This window comes from Sander vitreus, chromosome 16 (genome assembly GCF_031162955.1).
Source record: "Sander vitreus isolate 19-12246 chromosome 16, sanVit1, whole genome shotgun sequence".
NCBI classification, from domain to species: domain Eukaryota; kingdom Metazoa; phylum Chordata; class Actinopteri; order Perciformes; family Percidae; genus Sander; species Sander vitreus.
The window spans coordinates 6,422,000-6,443,910 of NC_135870.1; the positions used below are offsets into that span (position 1 = coordinate 6,422,000).

A 21,911-nucleotide genomic window follows, 5' to 3' on the forward strand; every position below is an offset into this window, starting at 1 on the left:
CACCTTCTGTTTGAACACACAAACTGCCGTTCCTTCCTGTGCAACAAACTGCTCCAACAACAATGATATCAGTGAAGGACATCACTGACTACCATTATGAGGGAGAATGAGAGTCACACAGGCACAACATCAGGATTATGACAGTCTTATCTCCATATCACGCCTCAAGTGAAGTATTGATTTTCTGCCAAAGATCATCACAGTCAAGAGAGATGGGCCACGCTTGTGGAGGGGCCATGCACACCCAGGGGCATGATGGGAGAGCATAAAGGAGGGGAAAAGACAAAAAGCAATAAGAGGAGGGGGTCAAAGCATGGCTTTCTCATTGTAAATTAAATAGTTTTGTTAGTTGTAAAACAAATAGCACTTTTCTTTAAATCACTGAATGAAGGAAATTATGATGGGCATTTGTAACTACTTTATGACATATTATAGACCAAATGAGTATAATTGATTAAGTGAGAAAAATAAATCAGAGGATATCCAATTAATTGATGACAATCGGTAGATACAAACCTAAACTCAACAGACCTGAACAACTGTAACTCTTACAGTAAATTAAGATTTCTGGGTTTTGGACTGTTAAATTGGACAAAACAAGACATTCAACAACATCAATTTCGGCTTTAGGGTATTGTTATAGTAGCCAACAGAATTTTTCGATAATGAAGCACTAGAAAATTCATCAAACCATAGTTGTAGTTTTTTCATCACACGACAGTGAGTAAAAACAAACAGGGATCCATTACTTAGTGTGCAGAAGTGTTCACTGACTGTGAAAGATCAAAATTAACAAGGTACCAATAACAAGTATTATTTTACCTCATACCTTAATACCACCTTAAAAATACAAGTCAAGTGCTCATACCAGCTGTTACACCAAGTATCTCCATGTTTTGGACTGTTAATCGGACAAAACAAGACAATGAACAACATCAACTTGGTCTTCTGATTTATCGATAATGAAGCCCTACAATATTCATAAACTCATCACAAAGCAGCAGTGAGGTCATCTACAATCATGGTCACGGTCAAGGAGCCTCATGCAGCCACTGTCTCATTCTGGTTTTAAATTAAGGAATATTTGTCTGTCAAAAGCTTTGAGAAACAGTACCTTCTCTACAGAAATGTAACTACAGAAACCCTTTGGTTTCTTTAGTAACTCTGGAGAACTGTGAAGCAATATAAATTGAATTATGCCCTGCTACATAATAAAGAACCAAATGATAAATTAAGCTCCACATTTTCCTAAAGGTCCTTGCAATTAATGTTTTAACAATAGTTACTTTTCAAGTATTTTTGAAAAGTAAACTTGCAAATTTGCCCATTTAAAACTAAACTATGAAAAGCCAAATCCAACAACCAATTAAATCTATTTAGACATTGATATATCTGCCAAATATGGCTTTGGTCAGAATTGACAGCAATGATCAGCGCACTAGATGCAGTACGACAGTGAGTATGCTGGCAAACCTCTATTCATTCATTGTCATTATGGTCAGGGACATTATGACAAATACCACTCTGCCTGTAAGATAATAGACAGGCATCATCTTTTTAGTTTTAAGTACACGGAATATGAGGACTCACATTTAACAAACTTCTAATTGTGAATTACAAATCTGAGAAGAAAACAGCAACTTCCATTTAGAAGCAAGTACCTGAGGTGTTTGTTTCTTTTGCTTCTTTCTCAAGGTCAGCCAATTCACAATCTTTTCTAAGCTTGTTCTGAGAGGCAGGATAATACAGTGGATGTAGTTGAACCCCTTAGGTGTCAGAGCAGCCTACTCCAAAAAATACCATTAAGATGTAGCAACACATCAGCCATTTAGCTTGTTCCTACACAAGACAATATCTGAGCAGCAGTCACCAGCATCTCATTTTCTCACGGAGCCAACAACGGAGTGACCAGGGGCACGCAAACAGTGTTGACAATAAGGACAATACGACATTGAGCTGCATATTACAGAAAATATTTGATTGCATACTGTATGCATTCAAATGAATGAAGGGAAGAAAAAAAACACAGCATTGGCAATCATTAGTTTCACCAAAGGAAAGTCATTCTACGGGCCGGGCAAAATTGCAGCAGATAGAGGACTGGACTCATCCTCAGAAGAGCTGAAGGCGGTGTGTTTCAGTGTGGAATCTCCTACAGTAAGGACGTGCAATGAATTTTCTCACATCGCAGTGGATGCACTAATTGCTAATCTGTCTCATTATTTCCTTTTACATGAAAACTCACTTTTGGAAGTGGAGTAGTGCAGCACGGCATGTAGTATAGGGGGCATGTCATGCATCTATCTATCTGTGGTCCCATTTGCTGAATGAATTCTGATGAAAGAATGTGTCTGCTGGGTCCCCATGACTTTACACTTACAGCCTCATCTGAGAGATGAGTGCAGAGTCATTCACAGCTCAGAGTACACTAAGAGCACTTACACCAAATACTCTTACTACTTCTTCATGCTGTCCGATATGATCTGATACAGAGAAGCTCTTAGTACTGTAGATGAATGCAGAGCTATAACAATTCCAAATTTTGCTGTACAATTAACTGTCTCAGAAATAAATGCGATTGACAATATAATTGTCTCTTTAAGTCAAATTTTAAAATATTTATTCATGTATTACTTTTTAAAACAAATTAACGTTTTGAATAAATCCCAGGATTTATCTTTTGGTTATATCACTTATGTGACCCAGATAATGTAGTAACACAGGTACACAGCCTATGAAGTAAACAACTGCCCTTTATTATCATAAAACATTTTTGCTAACTGTATCCCCCCTTGTCATTTTTGTTGCTATGAACATGTATAGGGACAAGTGCCAACAACTAGCATAGCTTTAGCTCAACAGACCGACCATGGCGACCAATAACCACTTATAGAATTACAATTTGCCATATCTAAACAAAATCAACAATTCCCATCAACATACCTCTTAGGACCTTAGCTAATGTTAGCAATTAATTGCGGTTAAACAAAGAACACAAAGATTATGTTAAAAAAATTGACAATTAGACAATGTTTCCTTGGGTGGGTGGAGGAAATGCATGTGGCTAGAGACCCTGAACCTCTCCTGCTGAAGTGTCCTTGAGCAATATACTGAATCCCTACCAGCTCAAGGAGTTCTGCTGTGTAGCTGCTCGCATGCTCTAACCTTCCTGTGATGGATGGCAATTAAAATAAATGCCTATGGGGATCAGTAGAGCCTTATCATAAAAACACAAATATCTTAAAATACTGGTGAAGATGTTAAGACTCATTCACGTCATCAAGACATAAATTGAACCAACACATCGACTAGAGGAATTATCCACTGGAGGACAATTATGTTACAGGAAATCAGTATTCATTCACTCTGCATGGCACAATAATCAAAGGGATTAATGTCTGGCTTTTAAAAGCACAAGGATACATGGGTTTTAGTTCTAAACACTGAAAATGCACTAGCGCCCCCTAGTGTACAGAATTAGTTCAGATATGTTGTACCTGTCTCACAAACTGTATTATGTTATTAGTGTAAACAGAGTCACTATGATGTCATGAGCCATCTGAGAAATAGTTCAGGTTGCCGTGCCTTTTTCTGGGTTGAACGACTTGCATCACTAATGGTATAACTGTCAGTTACTGAAATAAACTGTCACTGTAAAATCACCCACACACAAGCACAGATACACATATTTATGCACACACACGTGCACGTTTTTTATTACATTAACCTTTTCTCCAACTGATACCGAGCACGCACTGGGAATGACTCATAGCCTAACAGCATTGGATTAGCCTCTGCTTTTGATTGTATCTCACTCCTGAGACAACAAGATCACGATATAGCACATCAGAGTATCTGTCATCTGAAAGAACACGAAGGACACCTCTGTCTTCATGACTTCATTCCGTTCAAACTACAGCAGGGATGCACTTGGACTTCTTCAAAATGTGGCTACATTTTGAAGTACGTTTTTCTTTGTCATATGTGTTTACATTTTTAAGCCTTTAGACTTTAAATGCATTTCTGTAACTCTGTAAAGACATGCACCAATCTTAAGTAGTTTTCTTTCTCAATGCATTTAATTATTGTTGATAAATGTGAACACTTGTTATGTTGGATGTCTTTTTATGTTTTGTACCCAGAGAAATAAATACATTTATAAAGTATTTTACAGCAAAGTGCTTTTAATCTGCAGCAGTGACAGATAAGAGTCATTAACAAAACATACAGGGCATTCATTAAACCAGAGTTCAGCTACAAAACCAAAAATAAAACCGGTACAAATAAATTATAAATGCATTTGATCACAGTTCACAGTTTATAGGCACATACAAGAGAATTTTGCATGTTGCAGAGTGTTGCATGTGTGCCAGAAAATGTTTGAACATGACCATGTTGTTTGATAATTTGATTTTTGTGTTGAGTAAATTAAATATAGTTTGTCTAGAATTATCCTCTTATAAAATAAGTTTGATTACCATGGAGTGTTGATTTTTATTTATTCAGACACGGTTATAAGCAAATTACCTGTCTCCTATTACCTAACATCTTCAACTACACAGAGCAGCTTTTGTTATGAACAAAATGTTCAGGATGAGGTAATGGGAGCATAGATCAGGATGCAGAACAGCGTTGTGGGGTCATGATTTAGGAAGTACTCACCATGCTGGAGGTGAGGGAGGGGTCCGACTTTCCGAGGTTCAGGGAACACATACGGACCAGGTTAGACATCTCAGATGACGGCTGCCAAGCTGTGTGTGTCTGCTGGGGGTGGGAGGGTAGCAGAAGGTACTTTCCTGCAGAGCAACAACAGGAGAGGTTCAGTTTAATGTTTCACGTTTTGGAAGTCTCTCCAAAGAGTGATTTACCCCCAACTAAACTTCTCAGAATTCCTAATTTGTATAACTTTTCAGGGTATAATTAGAGGTGATATTATCCATTATTATTATCCATTATTTTACAAAAGAAAAAAAAAAATCTGTAAAATCTTTTTTTTATTCTTCATTTCTCTTTCATTAATCATCTCACTATGTCCAAGATTCATCTTGTGACCCTTTGGAGGGCCCTGACCTCGAAGTTGGGAACCACCGGACTAAAACACCCAACTGTGAATAAAGTAGTAAAAACTAGTAGAGATGCACCGATAGACCGGCCGGTGACCGGAACTGGCCGGTTTTCACGTGCTCGGCCATGACCGGCGACTGGCAGGTCAGTCTGACATATGCCGATTTCACGCCGGTCAATGCTACAATTAACTGACAACATAAGTTATACGTGTTACAGTTTTCAAGGACGCACGCACACACGGACGCGACAGCAAAGTCTCTTTTTCCTTTCTCTCAACTTTTCCGCTGTGTGTCGCGCGTACCTGCTCGCGGTGTGAAGCCCGTGTCCGCGCTATTCTCGCACATGAAGGGAACCTCGCGAATTAACCTGCAACATGTCAGCTGTTTGGAAATTCTTCAGCGTGTGTGCAGAAGATAACACGTTTGCAATATGCAACACCTGCAAGGAAAAAGTAGGGCGTGGAGGGACGACACCAAAAACCCAAATCACATTTTTTTTGTTGGATATTGGATGTGAAAAGAAGGAAATGGTTCTAACATTGCACTTTAGATGTGTGTGAATTTCCCACACCAGGAGTCATTTATATAGTTCTATTTTATAGTGGTCCATTATCTGTTCAAAAAATGTTCTATGTTCTGTGCAAAATGTTCTATTAAAGAAAATATAGAAAATAAATATTTGTGTGTGCTGTAAAGTGGTTAGAAAAAATGAAATCGGAATCGGCTAAAATCGGTACCGGCTGGCCTAACTCAAAGAAAATCGGAATCGGCCTAGAAAGTTGTAATCGGTGCATCTCTAAAAACTAGTGCCATCTCAACCAGCTACAACAGTAAAATGCTGCTTACACATCGATGCATCAGTTTTAACTGTCTAAGGATGTGATACACGGTAATATATCAGTCAAAGGGGCTGTTTTTCTTCAGAATAAGTACTTTTACTTCTGATACTTTAAGTACATTTTGCTAATGATTCTTCTGTACTTTTACTTTAAGTATTGTTTACATTAATATATTGGAACATTTACTTGTTACTTAATCGTTTTCACCACTGTGCAGTTGTAAACAAGCTTTGTCATACTACAGTAAATTCAAACTGCTGTCACACTCCACCACCCCTAACCCATAGGAGGGAGTTAACGGGGAAGACTGTACAGGTCAAATTACTGTACATACCAGTAACATAAGATAATCAGAGCTGTCTGTTCTTGTTAGGAGTATACAGCTGAAGCCCCTGACCCTGTGCAGCCAGGCAGGATGTCAAAGGGTTAAATTAGGCCAGAGGGGGAAAAAGCCCAATAAGAGATCACTGACAATCCCAACATTACATAATCAAAGCACCAAACAAAGTCTGATGATGGTCAGTAAATGGCATGACAACATGAGTTCTGTATACGAATAATGTTTGTAAAACTTAAATAAAAGCTCCCAGGGCTGGCACCTAGATGGCACCAAATACTGCTTTCATCTGCCCTATTTAATCCTAAAACCTCAGTACACCAAGGCAAGACAAAGATTAAATCCTAACATAAGCAGCCTCAGGATCTGAATCATCAGCTCTTATTGCACCACTGGCACTCCATGGATTGAAAAATCATTTGTTTAAGTGTTGTCACTCTTCATCCACATGTGAATATTTCCATTTCCTGTTCAAGTAAACACTCGAGGAGAAAGAGAAGAGGATTAACCATCTTGGCACAGTGAAGGAAGGGAAAATAAGTAGGTGCTCAGAGCATAAAGGGAATATGTCAAGTTCAGATGGCCTAAAGCCAGACATCATCGGATGTGTTAAGCTTTTATGAACTGGAGAAGGCTGGGTTATAAATTTACTGTCCTGCGAAGAGCAAAACATGAACTGAAAATGCAGATTTCAAACACTATTGCTGTCTTAAAGACATGTAAATTAATTTTGAGTTGCACTTAATGCGATCGATTTAGCCATTGCTGTTGGCTACGTCCTGGTTCGATTGAAGAATGTGTTTTCTTGTTTAGTTGTCTTAAGAGTTTCTCAAAATTGACTTACAACCACCCATAAAGCTGTGTTAATCTCATTCACGCCACATTATTGTGTCTATTTTTTCTGTCGCATTTTTTTCAAAGATGTACTGTAGCTAGATAGCTAGCAACGACTGTATATATAGCAAGCTATGCAGGAAGATGACGTTGACATTCTCAATCCCACCTCCACCGCTCCGATTAGTCGACTGTTCGTCCAACAGACGGAAAGAGTCATCAATGGGCACAATACCAGACTTATCAGACAAATCAGAGATATGGGTGGCATTTCAGAGGTAACAGACTGACATTTCTCTCCAATATAACAATATTGTGAGATTTGTAAATGCAATACATTAAACATTTTTAAAAATGCATGTCTTGCATTACAAACACACATATTAGGGAAGCTTTGTTGGCAATGGCAACATGGTTTGAGTCAGGTCAAGTCAATTTTCTTTATATAGCTCAATATCACAAATTTGCCTCAAGAAATGTTAAAAATCTGTATAGCATATGACACCATCGGTCCTTAGACCAGGGGTCATCAACTACATTTTTCCAAGGGCCAGAATTTTTCTAAGCAGACACTCCGGGGGCCGGACTGTCAAATAAAGAAAATAAAATGTATTTATACCTAATACGCCTATTCTTGTTTGATATTTTCACTTTCTTACTGAATTAATGCTATATTTTGTACATGTATTAGTGTGAGCAAACTCCTAAAAAACATGAGAACAAGATCTCAGACTAGGAGGCAGTTCACTGAGGAGTGATGGTTAAAGTATGTGATTATGGAAACATGGTTGTAGTATGCAGTGTCCTGATTGGTGGAAAATGCTTGCAGAAAGAAAGGCCTGTTGTCAGGTAAAAATGTCACTATCAAAGAGCCTGAAGCCAAAAGTTAATGTGGAAAACCCAAGCTTTAATGATGAATGGACTGATAAGCAGGCTACGCATTCGTCTTGTATGCCTCATTTGCAATGAAACGATGCTGTTGCAAAATAATACAACTAGCATCATCATCAAGAATGAAGAACGCAAACATAACGATTGCGTCATTCACGTGCACATTAAGTAGCCACATGCATATATTTTGGTCTAATACTGTACATCCATAGATTTACCGCTCAAGCGGAGAGGATTGTTTGTTCAGCCAGCAGTTAAGCTTACAAGATTTTGTCCAAATTTCAAGATTCATGGCAAACTAAGATAAACAGTTAGACAACAAACTGAGCTTTTGTTTTAGCTTGTTTGTAAAAATTTGCTATTTTCAGAGTAGAGCTGTGTTTGCGTAAAACAGCGCGGTGGACAAGAGTGGACAGAGCAGACAGAGCAGATTGAAATATCGCTCCCTACATGTTTATGCCTGTAGACAGGTGAGTGCATTGGTAAGTATTGACTTTTACTCACGAAGGTTTTATTTTAGCCTACTTACAGTAACGAGCTTAGCGTTAGTTCATCTGCACCAGCGGCCGTTGGTAATCCTCTCTGTATCGTTCCCAGTCAGGTAGTTCGTGTTGTAACGCACACACCTCTTGGCTCAGCTGTGTGTGTGTGGAGCGAGGGCATCGCTTTACAGAATCCCGGCATGTGAATAGAGATTCAAATACAGGGGCTGGGTTTGTTCTCTACCTGTGTAAATGTACCGGCTGTAAATGCTTGAAATGCTAAATACCAGAACACATTTTTTCCTCTTCACATTTTCTGAATTCATGATTATACTGCAGGCCGGACCGAAAGCTTTGACGGGCCGGATGTGGCCCGTGGGCCGCCAGTTACCGATGGCTGCCTTAGGCCATCGAGACCCCTTGAGACAGGAGACCCTTCTTGCATTTCAGTTCCTATCTCTTTCTTCCCCCATTTCCTGTCAACTCTCTGTCAACTCTGTCTCAATTAAGAGGCATGAAATGCCCCCAATAAGACGTAAACAGCTTAAAGTTGCACTAGTTAGCCTTTGTACTTTCAAAACACAAAAACTGAGACTGAAAAGTTAACACTGCCTCTATTCATTTTAGCCGTCAGTCTTCTTTCTCACCCCTCTGCAGATGACACACACTATGAAAATAAATCTCTGTTTATTCTTGCAATTGTCTTTTCCACTGCTGACAAAAATATATCCACTGCTGTAATTTATAATTAAATTACAGTTCTGGACCTGGATCTGCCATATACTGTGCTACAGTTCACTCATAGTTACACTGTGATCACTGTAGTAAAATTAAGAGGATTAAAGAGAGACCAAACAGGATGAGGAGGGAAAATTGTGGTCCTTCCTTCCTTCCTTACCGGCAAAATCTTACCTCACTAAAGCCCATCACATCCCAGCATAAAGGAAATCTCTCTTCAGGCAGTACCCAACACTATTAGAAAGGGGGGTATCAGGAGGTAGCAATCTTTTTTTTTTTTTAAGATTCAACGCAGGTATTTGCAATGTCAGACCACTCTGTTCCCAACCTTGTGCAGATGCCCCATGTTTCAAGCACACATCTGCTGCATGAATCATAATGTGAAAAATAAACAAATCAAAAGTCTCTACACACACTGTCACTGTTCCAGTGGGTTTTATTCAGTTGGATATTCTATATTAAAAGTAGGGTTGGGCATCGTTTAGATTTTAACTATTCTGATTCCAATTCCGATTCTTCCTTTAGATTCTGGTTCTTGACGATTCTCGATTCTGATTCTTTGAGGGGTGGAGTTGAAACGGGTCACATGCCTATTTTCACAAATAAGAAGAAAGTTTTATTTTGAGTGAATGGTGGTTTGCAGTTTTACTGCTTTTTCAACGTAAAATCAACGTCATCTGTGCTTACTTATCCTTGCCAAATTCACCAAAGGGTAAACAAGGCTCTCTGGCCTTCAGGGCATGTTATGCAAACTTAGGGTTGTAAACCATTAAAACTTTAAATGTATCACACTATCATCCCCTCACAGAGAGAAAACTCCTCATTCCTCAGGGGGGTTAAAACACAAGCACTTTTGTTTTAAATGTATTTATAAGCTGAGAGAAGTTGTTTTATTCCAAAATAAAGATTTGATTGGATTAGTCTTATAACATACTGTATAATATGGATTTCAAATTTCACAATTTCAAAAGGAACAGCACTTGATGCCCTAACTACAACATTTGAGCATTAAAGTCTGTGGTTGTCCCTTACTTTCCTGGTACATGTCATCAGTGAATGTATAGGCATGCTTAGGCTCAAACATATATTTGTCTGACTGTTTAAGTTTAAATTTTTAAGTTTGATCATTTGATAATAAATTATTGTGTTATTTATAATGTTAAAGCATGTCTTAACCATTCCAGTATGTACCCTCGGGTACTGTGCCAGCTGCAAGCACAAACTAGCTATACTGTAACAAAAAATAAAATATCAACAAATACAATTATGTTGAAATCAATACCAGAAAGAAAACCCAATCTAACTCATCTTGCTTTAGTAGCACAACCGGATCAATGGAAGATGACTTGCTTCAGGTCAATGTTTGTTTATTCATCTTCTTTTTATATAGACCGATTAGTACAGAGTAATGCATTCATTCAAAGCTGCACCTGATGAAAACACAATCTTTCATTGACTGTGAAAAGGTCAACATTTTAATCAGTGAGGTTAAAGTCCTCACAAGGAAAAATAAGCTGTTCAAAGCCTAAAACAGACAGACAATCAGTCTGAGGTCTGAATGGAAGCAAACAAGGCTGCAGTCACAATAAATGAGCCATAAATCTGTAATTGTCCTGAGACAGGACAGGAATGTATCTATGCTCATGTGAGCCAGACACACACTCCTCTAGCCAGAGGCAGAATAAAACTATACAGTTAACTCTTTTCATGCAGCAATGTTCTTCTCTTTCCCCTGTTACTGGAACCTGGATATAACTTTGATGTGCAGTATGTTCTTGAGACCTTGAGAAGTTATATAGTAATTCCGACAGAAAAAAACTAAATCTGTTCAGGTAGTTTGTATTCGCCAAGTAAGTTTCCTCTGCAGGATTTGCTACCGAATCTACCAACTTAAACCCTGAAATCATCACACACTGAATTGTACGATTCCAAGAGGATATCTCTCTGCTGACTTTACACATTCCTCATCACAGCAGCGCAGTCTGTTTCATTATCACAGCACACACATAAAGCAGTGCCACTGACAGTAAAAAAACAAGTGATACGCTTGTTAGCTCATGTATTCTTCCTTATATCCTGAGACTAAGTGTGGCTGTAGACATTCAAAACCTACATTTTCAAACACAGTCCACACTTCAGCCAATCTTGTATGGAGCGCTCAGCTGATGTAGACAAATTAACTAGCTTAACAAGCTGCAGTGTTTACCATTGCACATTAGCCCAGCAGCTATGGAGTTTCCTTCTGTTTATAGCTGTATCCCGATAAAACGGCACAGTTGAATTTCAGCATGCATGTACGTTTCGTAGCCTAAAACAGAGCGGCTTATATTGGTACAGAGAGCAACAAGTTAGCGGACTGCCGAGTCACCCTCTCTGCTCTCTGTCTGCTCAGCTGCTAGACGGGCTGCACTCGGCATTGTCGGCAAACCATTTTATTTATATTTTACTTTATTGACAAAAGAGCTTTGGACTGTGGAATGGATCAACAGAGATGAGAGAAACCATTGTGGCCCTAAATGACAGCAAAAGTCAGTAAAGACTCTCTCATTGAGCTGACATGGAAACACTGTGCTGCAATCTTTTTATACAGTCTATGGCTACAACGGGTAGCAAAAAATTTGAACATCGACAACTTCTCAGTCCCTCCCCCGTTCCGCTAAAGCCCAAAACAGTCTCCTATAAAGATATTTCTCAAAACACACACAGGCCTGTTTGAACGTCAACAGTAACGTCACCTGAAAACAGCGTGTAGTTCCTTTTTTTAGCAAGTTTGCTTTATGTGTCATTGTGCATAAATATGAACAATGCCGTTGCTGTCAACGGGCTTATCTGCTAACGTTAGCTACCGACGGTTACCTCGGAACAATCCAGCAAATAGACAGTACCCTAGAGTACCGTTAACTGAAACAGATGATTTAATACTAATTTAAATAATAATTTAATATCTTTAGTTATCATTTAAGAGTTTAATCCATAAAACGACTTCCATGCTCAAACCCCACAACTGTCATCTCAGTTTGTTTCAAACACTGCTATATCCTGATTGGTGCTCTGAAGTATGTGACATCACCTTTTTCCAACTGTTATCCCATCATTCATTCATGAAATATGTTTCCAATGATTTTAAATCTGCAGCAAATGTTGGATAGAAAAAACAGATGATGATGCAATCCTATTTGCGTAATAAAATGTATCTCTGATGCACTTTTGAATTGCGTCCTGCCAAGTGTGATACGCTCATTGTTGCTTTCTTCTCCAAGCTGGATTTAAGTCACAGAAGTGTTTTTCACTACTTGCTGAAACTGAAAACAGTCATACATTCGAAGGGGAGTTTTTTTTACTTCAAAGCTTGTCCTTAGGGAACTATTTTCTCTAAAAAAAAAAATTAAAAAAAAATTTAGGAAACACTGTAAACTGTTCACAGCAGGGTCTGTGGATTATCCTGAATATTCTCTTTTCTTCTCTTCTATTTTTCCAAGTCATTTTTCATTGCTTTGAATGAAACCACACTCACTTCCATTGTACTGGGATGGTGGCACAAATCAGTGAGATCTCGAAACCACAGCAAAAAAAACAAAAGATACCGAAAAAAAAAACTGGCTGGATGTCACTAAAGGTAAGAGGTGAACGTGTTTTTGATTTGTGTGAAATTACTCTTTAGACCCATTAAGGGGTATTAATTCTCCATTAAGGAGCATCCATGTATTCTACAAGTGATAGATGGCCGTTGGTTTGTGGCCATTAATGTGATAATGATTAATGATTAACATAAACCGTTTTTCACATGGATCATGAAAAAGGCAGCTGTTATAGTAGCAACTTTCCAAACCCTACAGTAAAACAGTGGCATGGAATCAGTTACTTATAAATCCATAAATCTGGTAGTCTAAAGCAGCCTGGATACTTGTGAGAACCTAAAATGGGAATGAAATTATTACCTGTGAGACCACCCCCGAGACTCCGTCTTCGAACATGTTTTCCATCGTCACTGAGATGTCGCTTTAATTTGAGAGCAGGACTTAATCCCCGAGTCAACTCGGGGTTACTGGACTTCCTGAGGTAAGCGGAGGGAGGGTAAAGGATGTGGTCCAACTAGAGGAAAAAATAGAAAACAATCACTAGGTTAAAAAAGATATTTAATGGTACTTGAAGTTTTTGTTATAACCATATATACATGTTTCATTCAATGAAAAAAAAAGCACAAGAAAGCCCAACTTTCAGCTTGCAAGGCCTAGCTTAACCAGCCAACCTAACCCCAGAAATCAGAGCCATGTTTCCATGGTAACAAGTGACACCAGTGACACCTGCTGACGATTGGCACCAAACGACAATTAAAAAAAGGGTAAGAACATGGCTCATATAGTGGTTTGCCAATGTGTTGTGATACAAGTAATGAGAGGGTTTTTAGAGACCACAGCAACCTGGAAACATACAGCAGTGAGATTTGATCTGATCCATAGTCAAAGTCTATTTTTGTAAAACCAGCCATCAGGAGGCCTGATGTAGCGAACTATGAAAATTAAAGCTACAAATATATAAACCGCAGGTAACCACTCTAAGGTGAGGACTCAACTTCCTGAATGATCTCCAGGAGGGGGATTCCAAGCAAGATTATGTTCAGCTTATAGTTTGGAACAAAATGTAGTTCATGAATCACTATCCCAATCCAAGAGTTGTAATGTTGCCACACCCATGGCTGCTATGACTTGACTTGACTTGACTTGAATGAGTAACAGGACACTCTGAGCAATAGGCCAGGCTCCCAAATGACAGTACCCAGATTATTAAAACAGATTTGTTGTCAGAGAGAGCAGTAGCAAAACATATTCCCATACAATGCTAGTGAGAAAAGTAACTTGTCTACATGAAGGAATATGGACAATTAAGAAATACATTATACACATCACACAACAGGTTGCACCAGCCCATTTGTATTCTCAGAAGATAATGACCTTGCAAGAAGCTCAGACCACATAACAATGCCCGGTGGTGAGGAAGAGGCCCTTCCTGAGAACACAAAGATATACATGGCTCAGAGCATTCTGTGGAAGGAAACACACTGTGCTTCTCTACGGGAGGATTCATTATCCCAGTGCAATTCAGGACAACTGAGACCAATTCTTTGTGGGGTGGCTTGACCTCTCAATCACTGCAGAAATGTAGGAGTGACACAGTGCAGACTCAGAAAAAAATAATTTAAGTAATGCATTATCATGGTCCCAACTAATACTAACTAAAACTAACACATAATTGTATGCAATAAAGTCGATCTTCAGTCATCACTTATAAGTACAATAATTTGAGGCAATTGTTTGCAGCTATATGTGATATTTCTGTGCATATATCTACAATCCTCTGTCTGACCTGTAGTAGTGGTACTGAGACACACACATGAAGAAAGGAAAAGAAACAGAATAGTGCAGCAGGATGGTGGAACATAAATTACCTCTCAGCTATGTTTAAACACGGACATCAACTCTATTTCTATTGAGTTGGCATATACAGTACATGGTCACATTTCATGTACTTAATTTACTGCATTTACTCACAGAAGACATTTGCTTTATTATATAACCTAATGCTGCGGTAATAAAAAAGACTGAGTGAAAACTTTCCATCTGTGCAGAACAGTGTAAGCCTCAAACAAGTCGCTTATTCAGGAGTAGCTTATTTTTTGAATAGAAGAGTTTATGCAACATTGCAAAGATGCCCCTGCAACTTGTTAAAACTGTATGAGTTGGGCTGTAGTTGGGCTCAATAAAAATATTCAGTGTTTCCCACACATAGACTAATGTGTGGCGGTGCGCCGCACTATCAACACCGGCCGGCGCACATTGCGTTTCATTATTTTATTTTTTTAAATGCTATTCAAAACACGTTCAGCTGCATTTCCTTTCCCTGCTCTCCTCCGTCTCTCGGTCACTTGAGACACACACACACACACACACACACACACACACACACACACACACACACACACACACACACACACACACACACACACACACACACACACACACACACACACACACACACACACACACACACACACACACACACACACACACACACACACACACGGAGAGAAGACGGCTGGCGAAATTTACAAGTTCACGAAAGGTTGGTATCTATCTCGTGAACACCTTTACACAATCACACATGAAAAAGTGCTATAAAAATGTTTTATAGTCTGAATACAATGTTGTCAGTGTATTAATGTTGGAGTCCCGACCCGACTCTTAGCAAACAAGCGATTGCGCCTGCTTTAGAACGTTAACTAGTCGCAAGTTTGCTGTAAAATGCAGTTGGGTTGTCAAAGTCAAAACACTAGGTAGCAGCTGTGAATAAAATAAACGTATTATAAATAATGTTATGTCATTTTTTTACTCTTACACTGAATATTTGCTGCATCAATCCAGATGAGTAGCCTACTGAACAGTATTTTCCGTGACAGGGTCAGGGAGAGAGAGAGATAGATTTGTTAGGCATTGAAGTAGGAGAGGACAGCATCCAACAGCGTGTCGTTATGAAAACAAATTTATTTTTTAATCTGTGGGAAACACTGACATTCACACAACCACCATCTAATATTTGACCAATAACACTCTTGAGGCTGAGATAAAGAGCTGTGATAGCCAGATAGCCAGAATAATTTTGTTTCAAATTATTCAGTTAAATTGCAGTTTTCAGAAGAAAAAGAAATTGAATCAACATAGTTTTTAACTCATAGTTGCAACTATATGACTAAATGATAATTTTCTACAGAATATAATGACTGTCATGTTGTGCAAAAAGCTCAGTTTTGTCAGTTGGTTCAGTTAGCTGTGCAGCATTTACGCCGGGCTAAATATTTAATAACAAATAATATCTAGGTAGGAACTAGTTTGTGTGGTGCAACCCATATTAATTTAGTGACGTGTAAATCTCTATTTATTAAACATTCAAGTGATAACTAAACAGAGTTTGAACTTACGAACAGCTGTGCAACTGTCTTCAGGTACAGAACATAAAGGCAAATACATTCAGATTAATCACAATGATAAAAGAATGGACAGACTGTCATGTTATTTTAAAGCTAACAGATAATAACCAAGCAATGCCTTTATAATCAGCTCAGTTATGCATCATTCAGTCACATCGTTTATAGATGGAAGCAGCTTTCTCAGGACAGGTCGTTACAGTCTTTATGCCTGAACACCATGGACCACAGTGGTACATGTTGCATGTACTATGACCCGATTAAGCTCTGCTTAAATCGGGTCATAGTACATGGTAGTGTCACCATGTGTAAGGTTTCTACATTACAAAGAAAATTAGATGCATTTTATAGAAGTGGCTGTAATTCACTGTCTTTCTTCATCTTCTTTCCTTCAAGGCTGTTGCTGTGAGAACTTTGTGCAGTATTTTCATTAAGGTATTTTGTGTTTGAATTATTGCATATATTTAACAAAGACATAAGAAGAAATGTAATGTTTCTGTTTTGTTTGTTTAGTTGTTTTACATGCAGATCACATAATATTAATAATCACCAGCAGATGACTTTAACCTGATAAAATCAAGTATGAAAATCAGCGATTGCATCTTGCTATCTGTGCACTGGGTCAAAGTCTGAAGTTTAGAGGCGTGCAATATATTTTGGTGACATTTGCTTTTAACTTGACTATGCAAACATGAAATATCAATTAATCAATATATAAAAAAGACAAACAACACTACTTTAGGAGCAGTATGTGATGCAGAAAATGCTTTTACCTTTCAAAAGGGCCATTAGGTATACTCTTGCTGCCTACTTATAATAACCAGTATGATGGCATACAGCACAATCTGACCATTTTAAACCCAAGACAACAAACTGTATACGCCTTGGATTCCTTGCAACCTTTTTCCTAAATCTTCCTGATTCAGTTGGTGCACCAAAACAAAAATATGACCCTGTAAAAACTGTGGAGGGCTGCCAAAGCTGGCCAGAGTTTCATATGATGTTTTTGGTCGGCTGAGTTTGGCCATCAATATCAACCAATTATAAAAGATCATTTGGGTAATCAGTAAACCATTTTTCCTGTCCCATGATTATCTGAATTTAGGCAATTTATAAGAGACCTGACAGTAAGCTCTGTTATTAGAGGATATTAGTCACATTTCTGTTGGTCCAACACATCTGCATTGATTTAAAAAGTGGCTGCCAGCACTTTAAATGCAAACTTGCTTACATGGTAGCACTGCAGTATAAGCCAATAACAGTTGGCTCTCTGTGTGCACAGCGGGTAGCACACACATTGCCATTTGGGCAGAAGCCAGTGCCCTTTCACCTACCATTCCTCCCTCCCTGCAGCAGAGAGCCACAAAGAGATTTTGAGAGCAAGATCAAACCTGACCTGCCCCTACTTCCTCCAACCTCTTTCCACCCTCAGCTTCACACACACACAATGACTAGTAGCAACAACCCTTTTTTTGTCAAAGCAAAGAATAGACAGCAAGCAAGAGAAACGAAGAAGGTGGACTGCAATACACGAAAAGTTGATTGGGTTTACCAACTGAAAGATGAGGCAACCTTAACTTGCATAGAATGTGCCACAACTGGAGACATTTATGTGCTGTTGCACCATCAACTTTCTATTAAGAATACAGAGTCTAATATTTACAAAAACATGATGCCCCTGTGGTAAATGATACCACGTAAACCACAATATCCGTTTAGCTGGAAACAAAACACTCCTTCCTACTCTATCACTCACAAACACATGAGAATAATCCATTATACTAATCACTAATACATTAAACCAGCAATAACTGCTTCTCTGGGGGGAGGGGGGGCACATCACTGACAAATCACTGTTTTAGTTGGTATGGCAAACTTAGCAAACTTAGCAAAAAACAGTTACCTATTCACAGTATCCAGCAGTTAAAAACCAACATTTGCGTTCGTGTTTCGGACCAAGTGGTGAATGTAAGTCCAATATTCACTCCCTTTTAGCTCTGTTGGTTTCTACCAACTCCTGAGGGAAATATCTGGCTCTCTAGCTGCAAGATGTAATAAAGTAGATCAGTGGAAGTAAGGAAAAGGAAAGAGCCAGGCAGAGACAAAAATGAATCAAGTCAGACAATGTGCAAGAGAAATTATGAGAAAACAAAGAAATAAAATGTAATGCACATAGGGAACGGTTCCAACATACTGTGGATAGAGTGCAGAAAGCAGAGCAAACCCTCAGTAGACGTTTTGCTTCTACTGTTGACCTTTACCAGCCAAGACTACAAAAACTGCATACATTGGAGGTGGGTAAAGACAATCAGCTTTAGACAAGAGACACGTTTTCTATACCGGTATATACACACAAGCATGCACAGCTACCTAAACAAGACAAGCAAAAAGAGCAGCAGGAAGAACTGTATATCCTCCAACGCAAATTCAAGGCTGAAAGAGCAAAAAAACAAGGCTGCACACCAGGGACATTGTCCCCAAGGACAAGTAACGAGTACTCCGACAGTGCAAGGCAGCCAGAGAAAACTTAGTGGTATTCACATGCTTTATTGCTGTCTACACTACTAGATGGCTAACCAGACTGTCCATCTCCCGGGCTGTCATCCGTCATCTCTCAGCAAAGAAGTCTCCCTGCGGTGGGAGAGGGGCGGAGGGACCACACTGCCCCCCACTAAACATGCCATCATGCTACACTGGTTACAGAAAAACAGTCGGACAAAGTTGTCACTCATGTGGCGAAAGCAACGTGCTTTCCTACGATGTGACAAGAGCATGTGAATGAAATCATAAGTTGTTACATTCTACTAATTTAGAGGCCGGCTGGCTGGCTAGTATGCTAGCTTGCTTGCTAGGGGGCTAATTGTTTAGAGAGTTGTCAATCTTCCTCTACAATACCGTTCAAATTTCATGTTATTATTTTTAATATTCAAAAAGTGTAATGTTTAAATGCAGCCTGTTATTAAAGTGTACTACACTACTTATGCATTGTCAATGCCATTATAAGCATGTGGTTGTTGTTAACACATTCTGTCCACTAGAGGAACTTTCAACATTAGCCTGAAGGGGGACCTACGTCATGGTAGATGCTAGCTCAGATCTGCTAGACATGTCGACGTCACAGGACGTGGCTCGTAGCCCGCCTTACTCTGCCTCTGATTGGCTTATCCTGTTATTCTTACCCTAACCAATCCACACTCCTCATGCCTAAACCTAAATATGTCGACACGTCTAGCAGATATGATCTAGCATTTACCCTACCTCACAATGCCTTGTGTTTCTTACTCCCGCTAACTCATTGTTCATCAGACGTGAGATAACAAAAGCTTTCCGTTTTCACAAGTGAGTAGGCCAAGGCGAGAAGAGGGAGATTTGCTAACGTTAGCCAACACATTTATAAAAGAAATCACATTCAAATAGTAATTTCAGCATTTGAACAGTATTGACTTTTTTTACTATTCAAATTATATTTGACTTTCGGAATTCGTTCCAACAGCCCTAGTGCAGACGGTGCAGAGAGAGGGAGGACTATTACGGTCTTTATATTAAATTTCATGGTATAGGATATTAGTTTATTAACGTTTATTTTGTAATGTGTAGATCTTCTAAAATAAATGTTATTGTTAAAATAATCACACCTACACAAGTAGTTATGTATCTCGTTGTACATACGTTTGCCATCTTATGGAGATAATGTGCAAGAATTGTTATTCCAATCGTTCAAACCTGTGTGTTTTTAGAAGGAACATTCAAATGTAATTTTTGGCCAATTTGACAGCTCTTGTGTGTATTGGATTGAGCAGATGAGATGAAAAATGAAAAGAGCTTTCTGTGTGCGCTCTCACTGTGGTTTGTTTGCTATCCTCACTACCGTTTTCAATCAGATGGATTGGCTGTTCAGCCGACGGCCGACGCTTTGGACTGGTGCGGGACACACCACACAAACTAGGGCGACGGTCGCTCACCGTCAGCCCAACTTGGACCGATGGCCGCCTGAATTACAAAGGTGAAGAGAGTTGAGTCATGATTCAATCATTAAAAAAACAAATCTAAAGCAGTTGTACAAAGGGAGAATTGGAGAAAGGAACCTTTTACGAGTGTGAACAAATTGTTATTAGTGTCTTTCATTGGTTGCTAAGACACAATGAGCACACATTTACAGTAAAACAGGAAGACAGAAGCCATACATCAAAAAGGCTTTTACACTTTGCCTCTTTCCAGTCATCGCTGTCCTTTATTTCAGCTCTTCCTGCCATTGTTACTCTATCATATACTATTCAAACCAACAATTGAGAATAACACAGACTGGTAATAATTAAATCACATTTTTCACACATGCTAACACACTCATCTAAAATCATAAACTCAACTGAGCATGGGTACAGTAACAAAACTTCAAGAATCCCCCCCTATCACTTAGTTTGGTTTTCATGGAGAAATATCCTGTTGATGAAAAAGTCTAGACCCTCTACACTGAATTACAAAGACATGGCAAAATTCAGCTTTGAAAGCCCAAATCTGTAGATGTCCTTGTTGTTGCATTTAAAAGTACACCACAGACTGCAGAGTGGTGCTGTTACATAACTTCACTCATGGTTGGTATTTCACTAACAGAGTGTCATCAACCAACAGGGCATTTTAATCAAAACAAGTCATTTTTCCATTTTAGTTAGTCTAAAGCAGTGGTTCTCAACCTTTTTTGTGCCAGCGCCCCCCTATCCATTATCCAGGTCCCTAACCGCCCCCCATCAAATAAAATGTAGGCTAATTGCCCCGAATATTAATGATTACGCCCTACTATTAGGCCTATTATTGTTACTATTATCACAAATAATAAAAAAAAATCATATCATTGAATGACAAACAACATATTTATTAGTTTCCCAGGTATCTAAAAAGCCATGTGAATATAGAAATTATATTTACAGGTGTTTAAAAAAATGCAACCATTTGACATTCAATTTAAATAACAGCAGCCAATCAGAACGACTAGATATGTACCATTCAAACTTTAATTAGGTATTACAAACACTAACAGTAGCCAATCAGGAACAGCTAGCAATTTAACATTCAAATCTATTTTTCATTCAAATCTAAATCTATAATCGAATTGTTCCAACGGAAAACAAGCTGGCACTTATCAAGGGGTAAAAGCAGAAGGATTTACTTCCGAATGGAAATAAGTTTACAACCTTTGAAAGTTAGTGAGAGCCCTTTGTTGACGCTTAGAAGAGTATAGGGTTGCTATCGCCTGTATTGCAAGTAAATAGCAGAAAAAAATGTTTGGAGAAACGCAACCCCACACCGCACTGTGTTTTGAGGAGGTATGAGAATCCCTTACAGTAAACAGTTACATCACTGCCTTTATCGCTTCCACAAGAAAGTTTTAAAATACCAAACACAAGCCCTGAACTGCCCGGGAGTTTGTGAAACACTGTGTGTGTGTGTGTGTGTGTGTGTGTGTGTGTGTGTGTGTGTGTGTGTGTGTGTGTGTGTGTCCCGGGGGGTACGGAGCAGTAGCCCCACCCGCTGCAGAGAGCCGACAGCCAGGGAATTTTAAATCGTTTAAGTCTACATTGATGTTAAAATGTATCGGACGGTCTGAAATGTTTTGCACGGTCTTTCGCTGTACGTTTTGTTGGTAAATGAGTCACACACACGTCTCGTCTTCATATCAAAAACACGGAAATGATCAACCTGTTCTCACTGCAGATTGGTCATTGGCTCTCAGAGTGCACGTGGGACTGC

General features: G+C 38.9%; 1 protein-coding gene across 4 annotated transcripts in view; it reads right to left on the reverse strand.

Moving 5' to 3' along the window:
• The window catches only part of mast4 (microtubule associated serine/threonine kinase family member 4), a 94,929-nt gene that overhangs the window by 62,906 nt on the left and 10,112 nt on the right, over positions 1-21,911 (reverse strand). For all 4 annotated transcript variants that reach the window (XM_078270686.1, XM_078270685.1, XM_078270687.1 and 1 more), the window contains exons 2-3: positions 13,126-13,279; positions 4,663-4,796 (exon numbers count right to left, since the gene is read on the reverse strand). In XM_078270686.1, the coding sequence (XP_078126812.1) occupies positions 4,663-4,796; positions 13,126-13,279 (288 nt within the window). The remainder of the gene's footprint in view (positions 1-4,662; positions 4,797-13,125; positions 13,280-21,911) is intronic.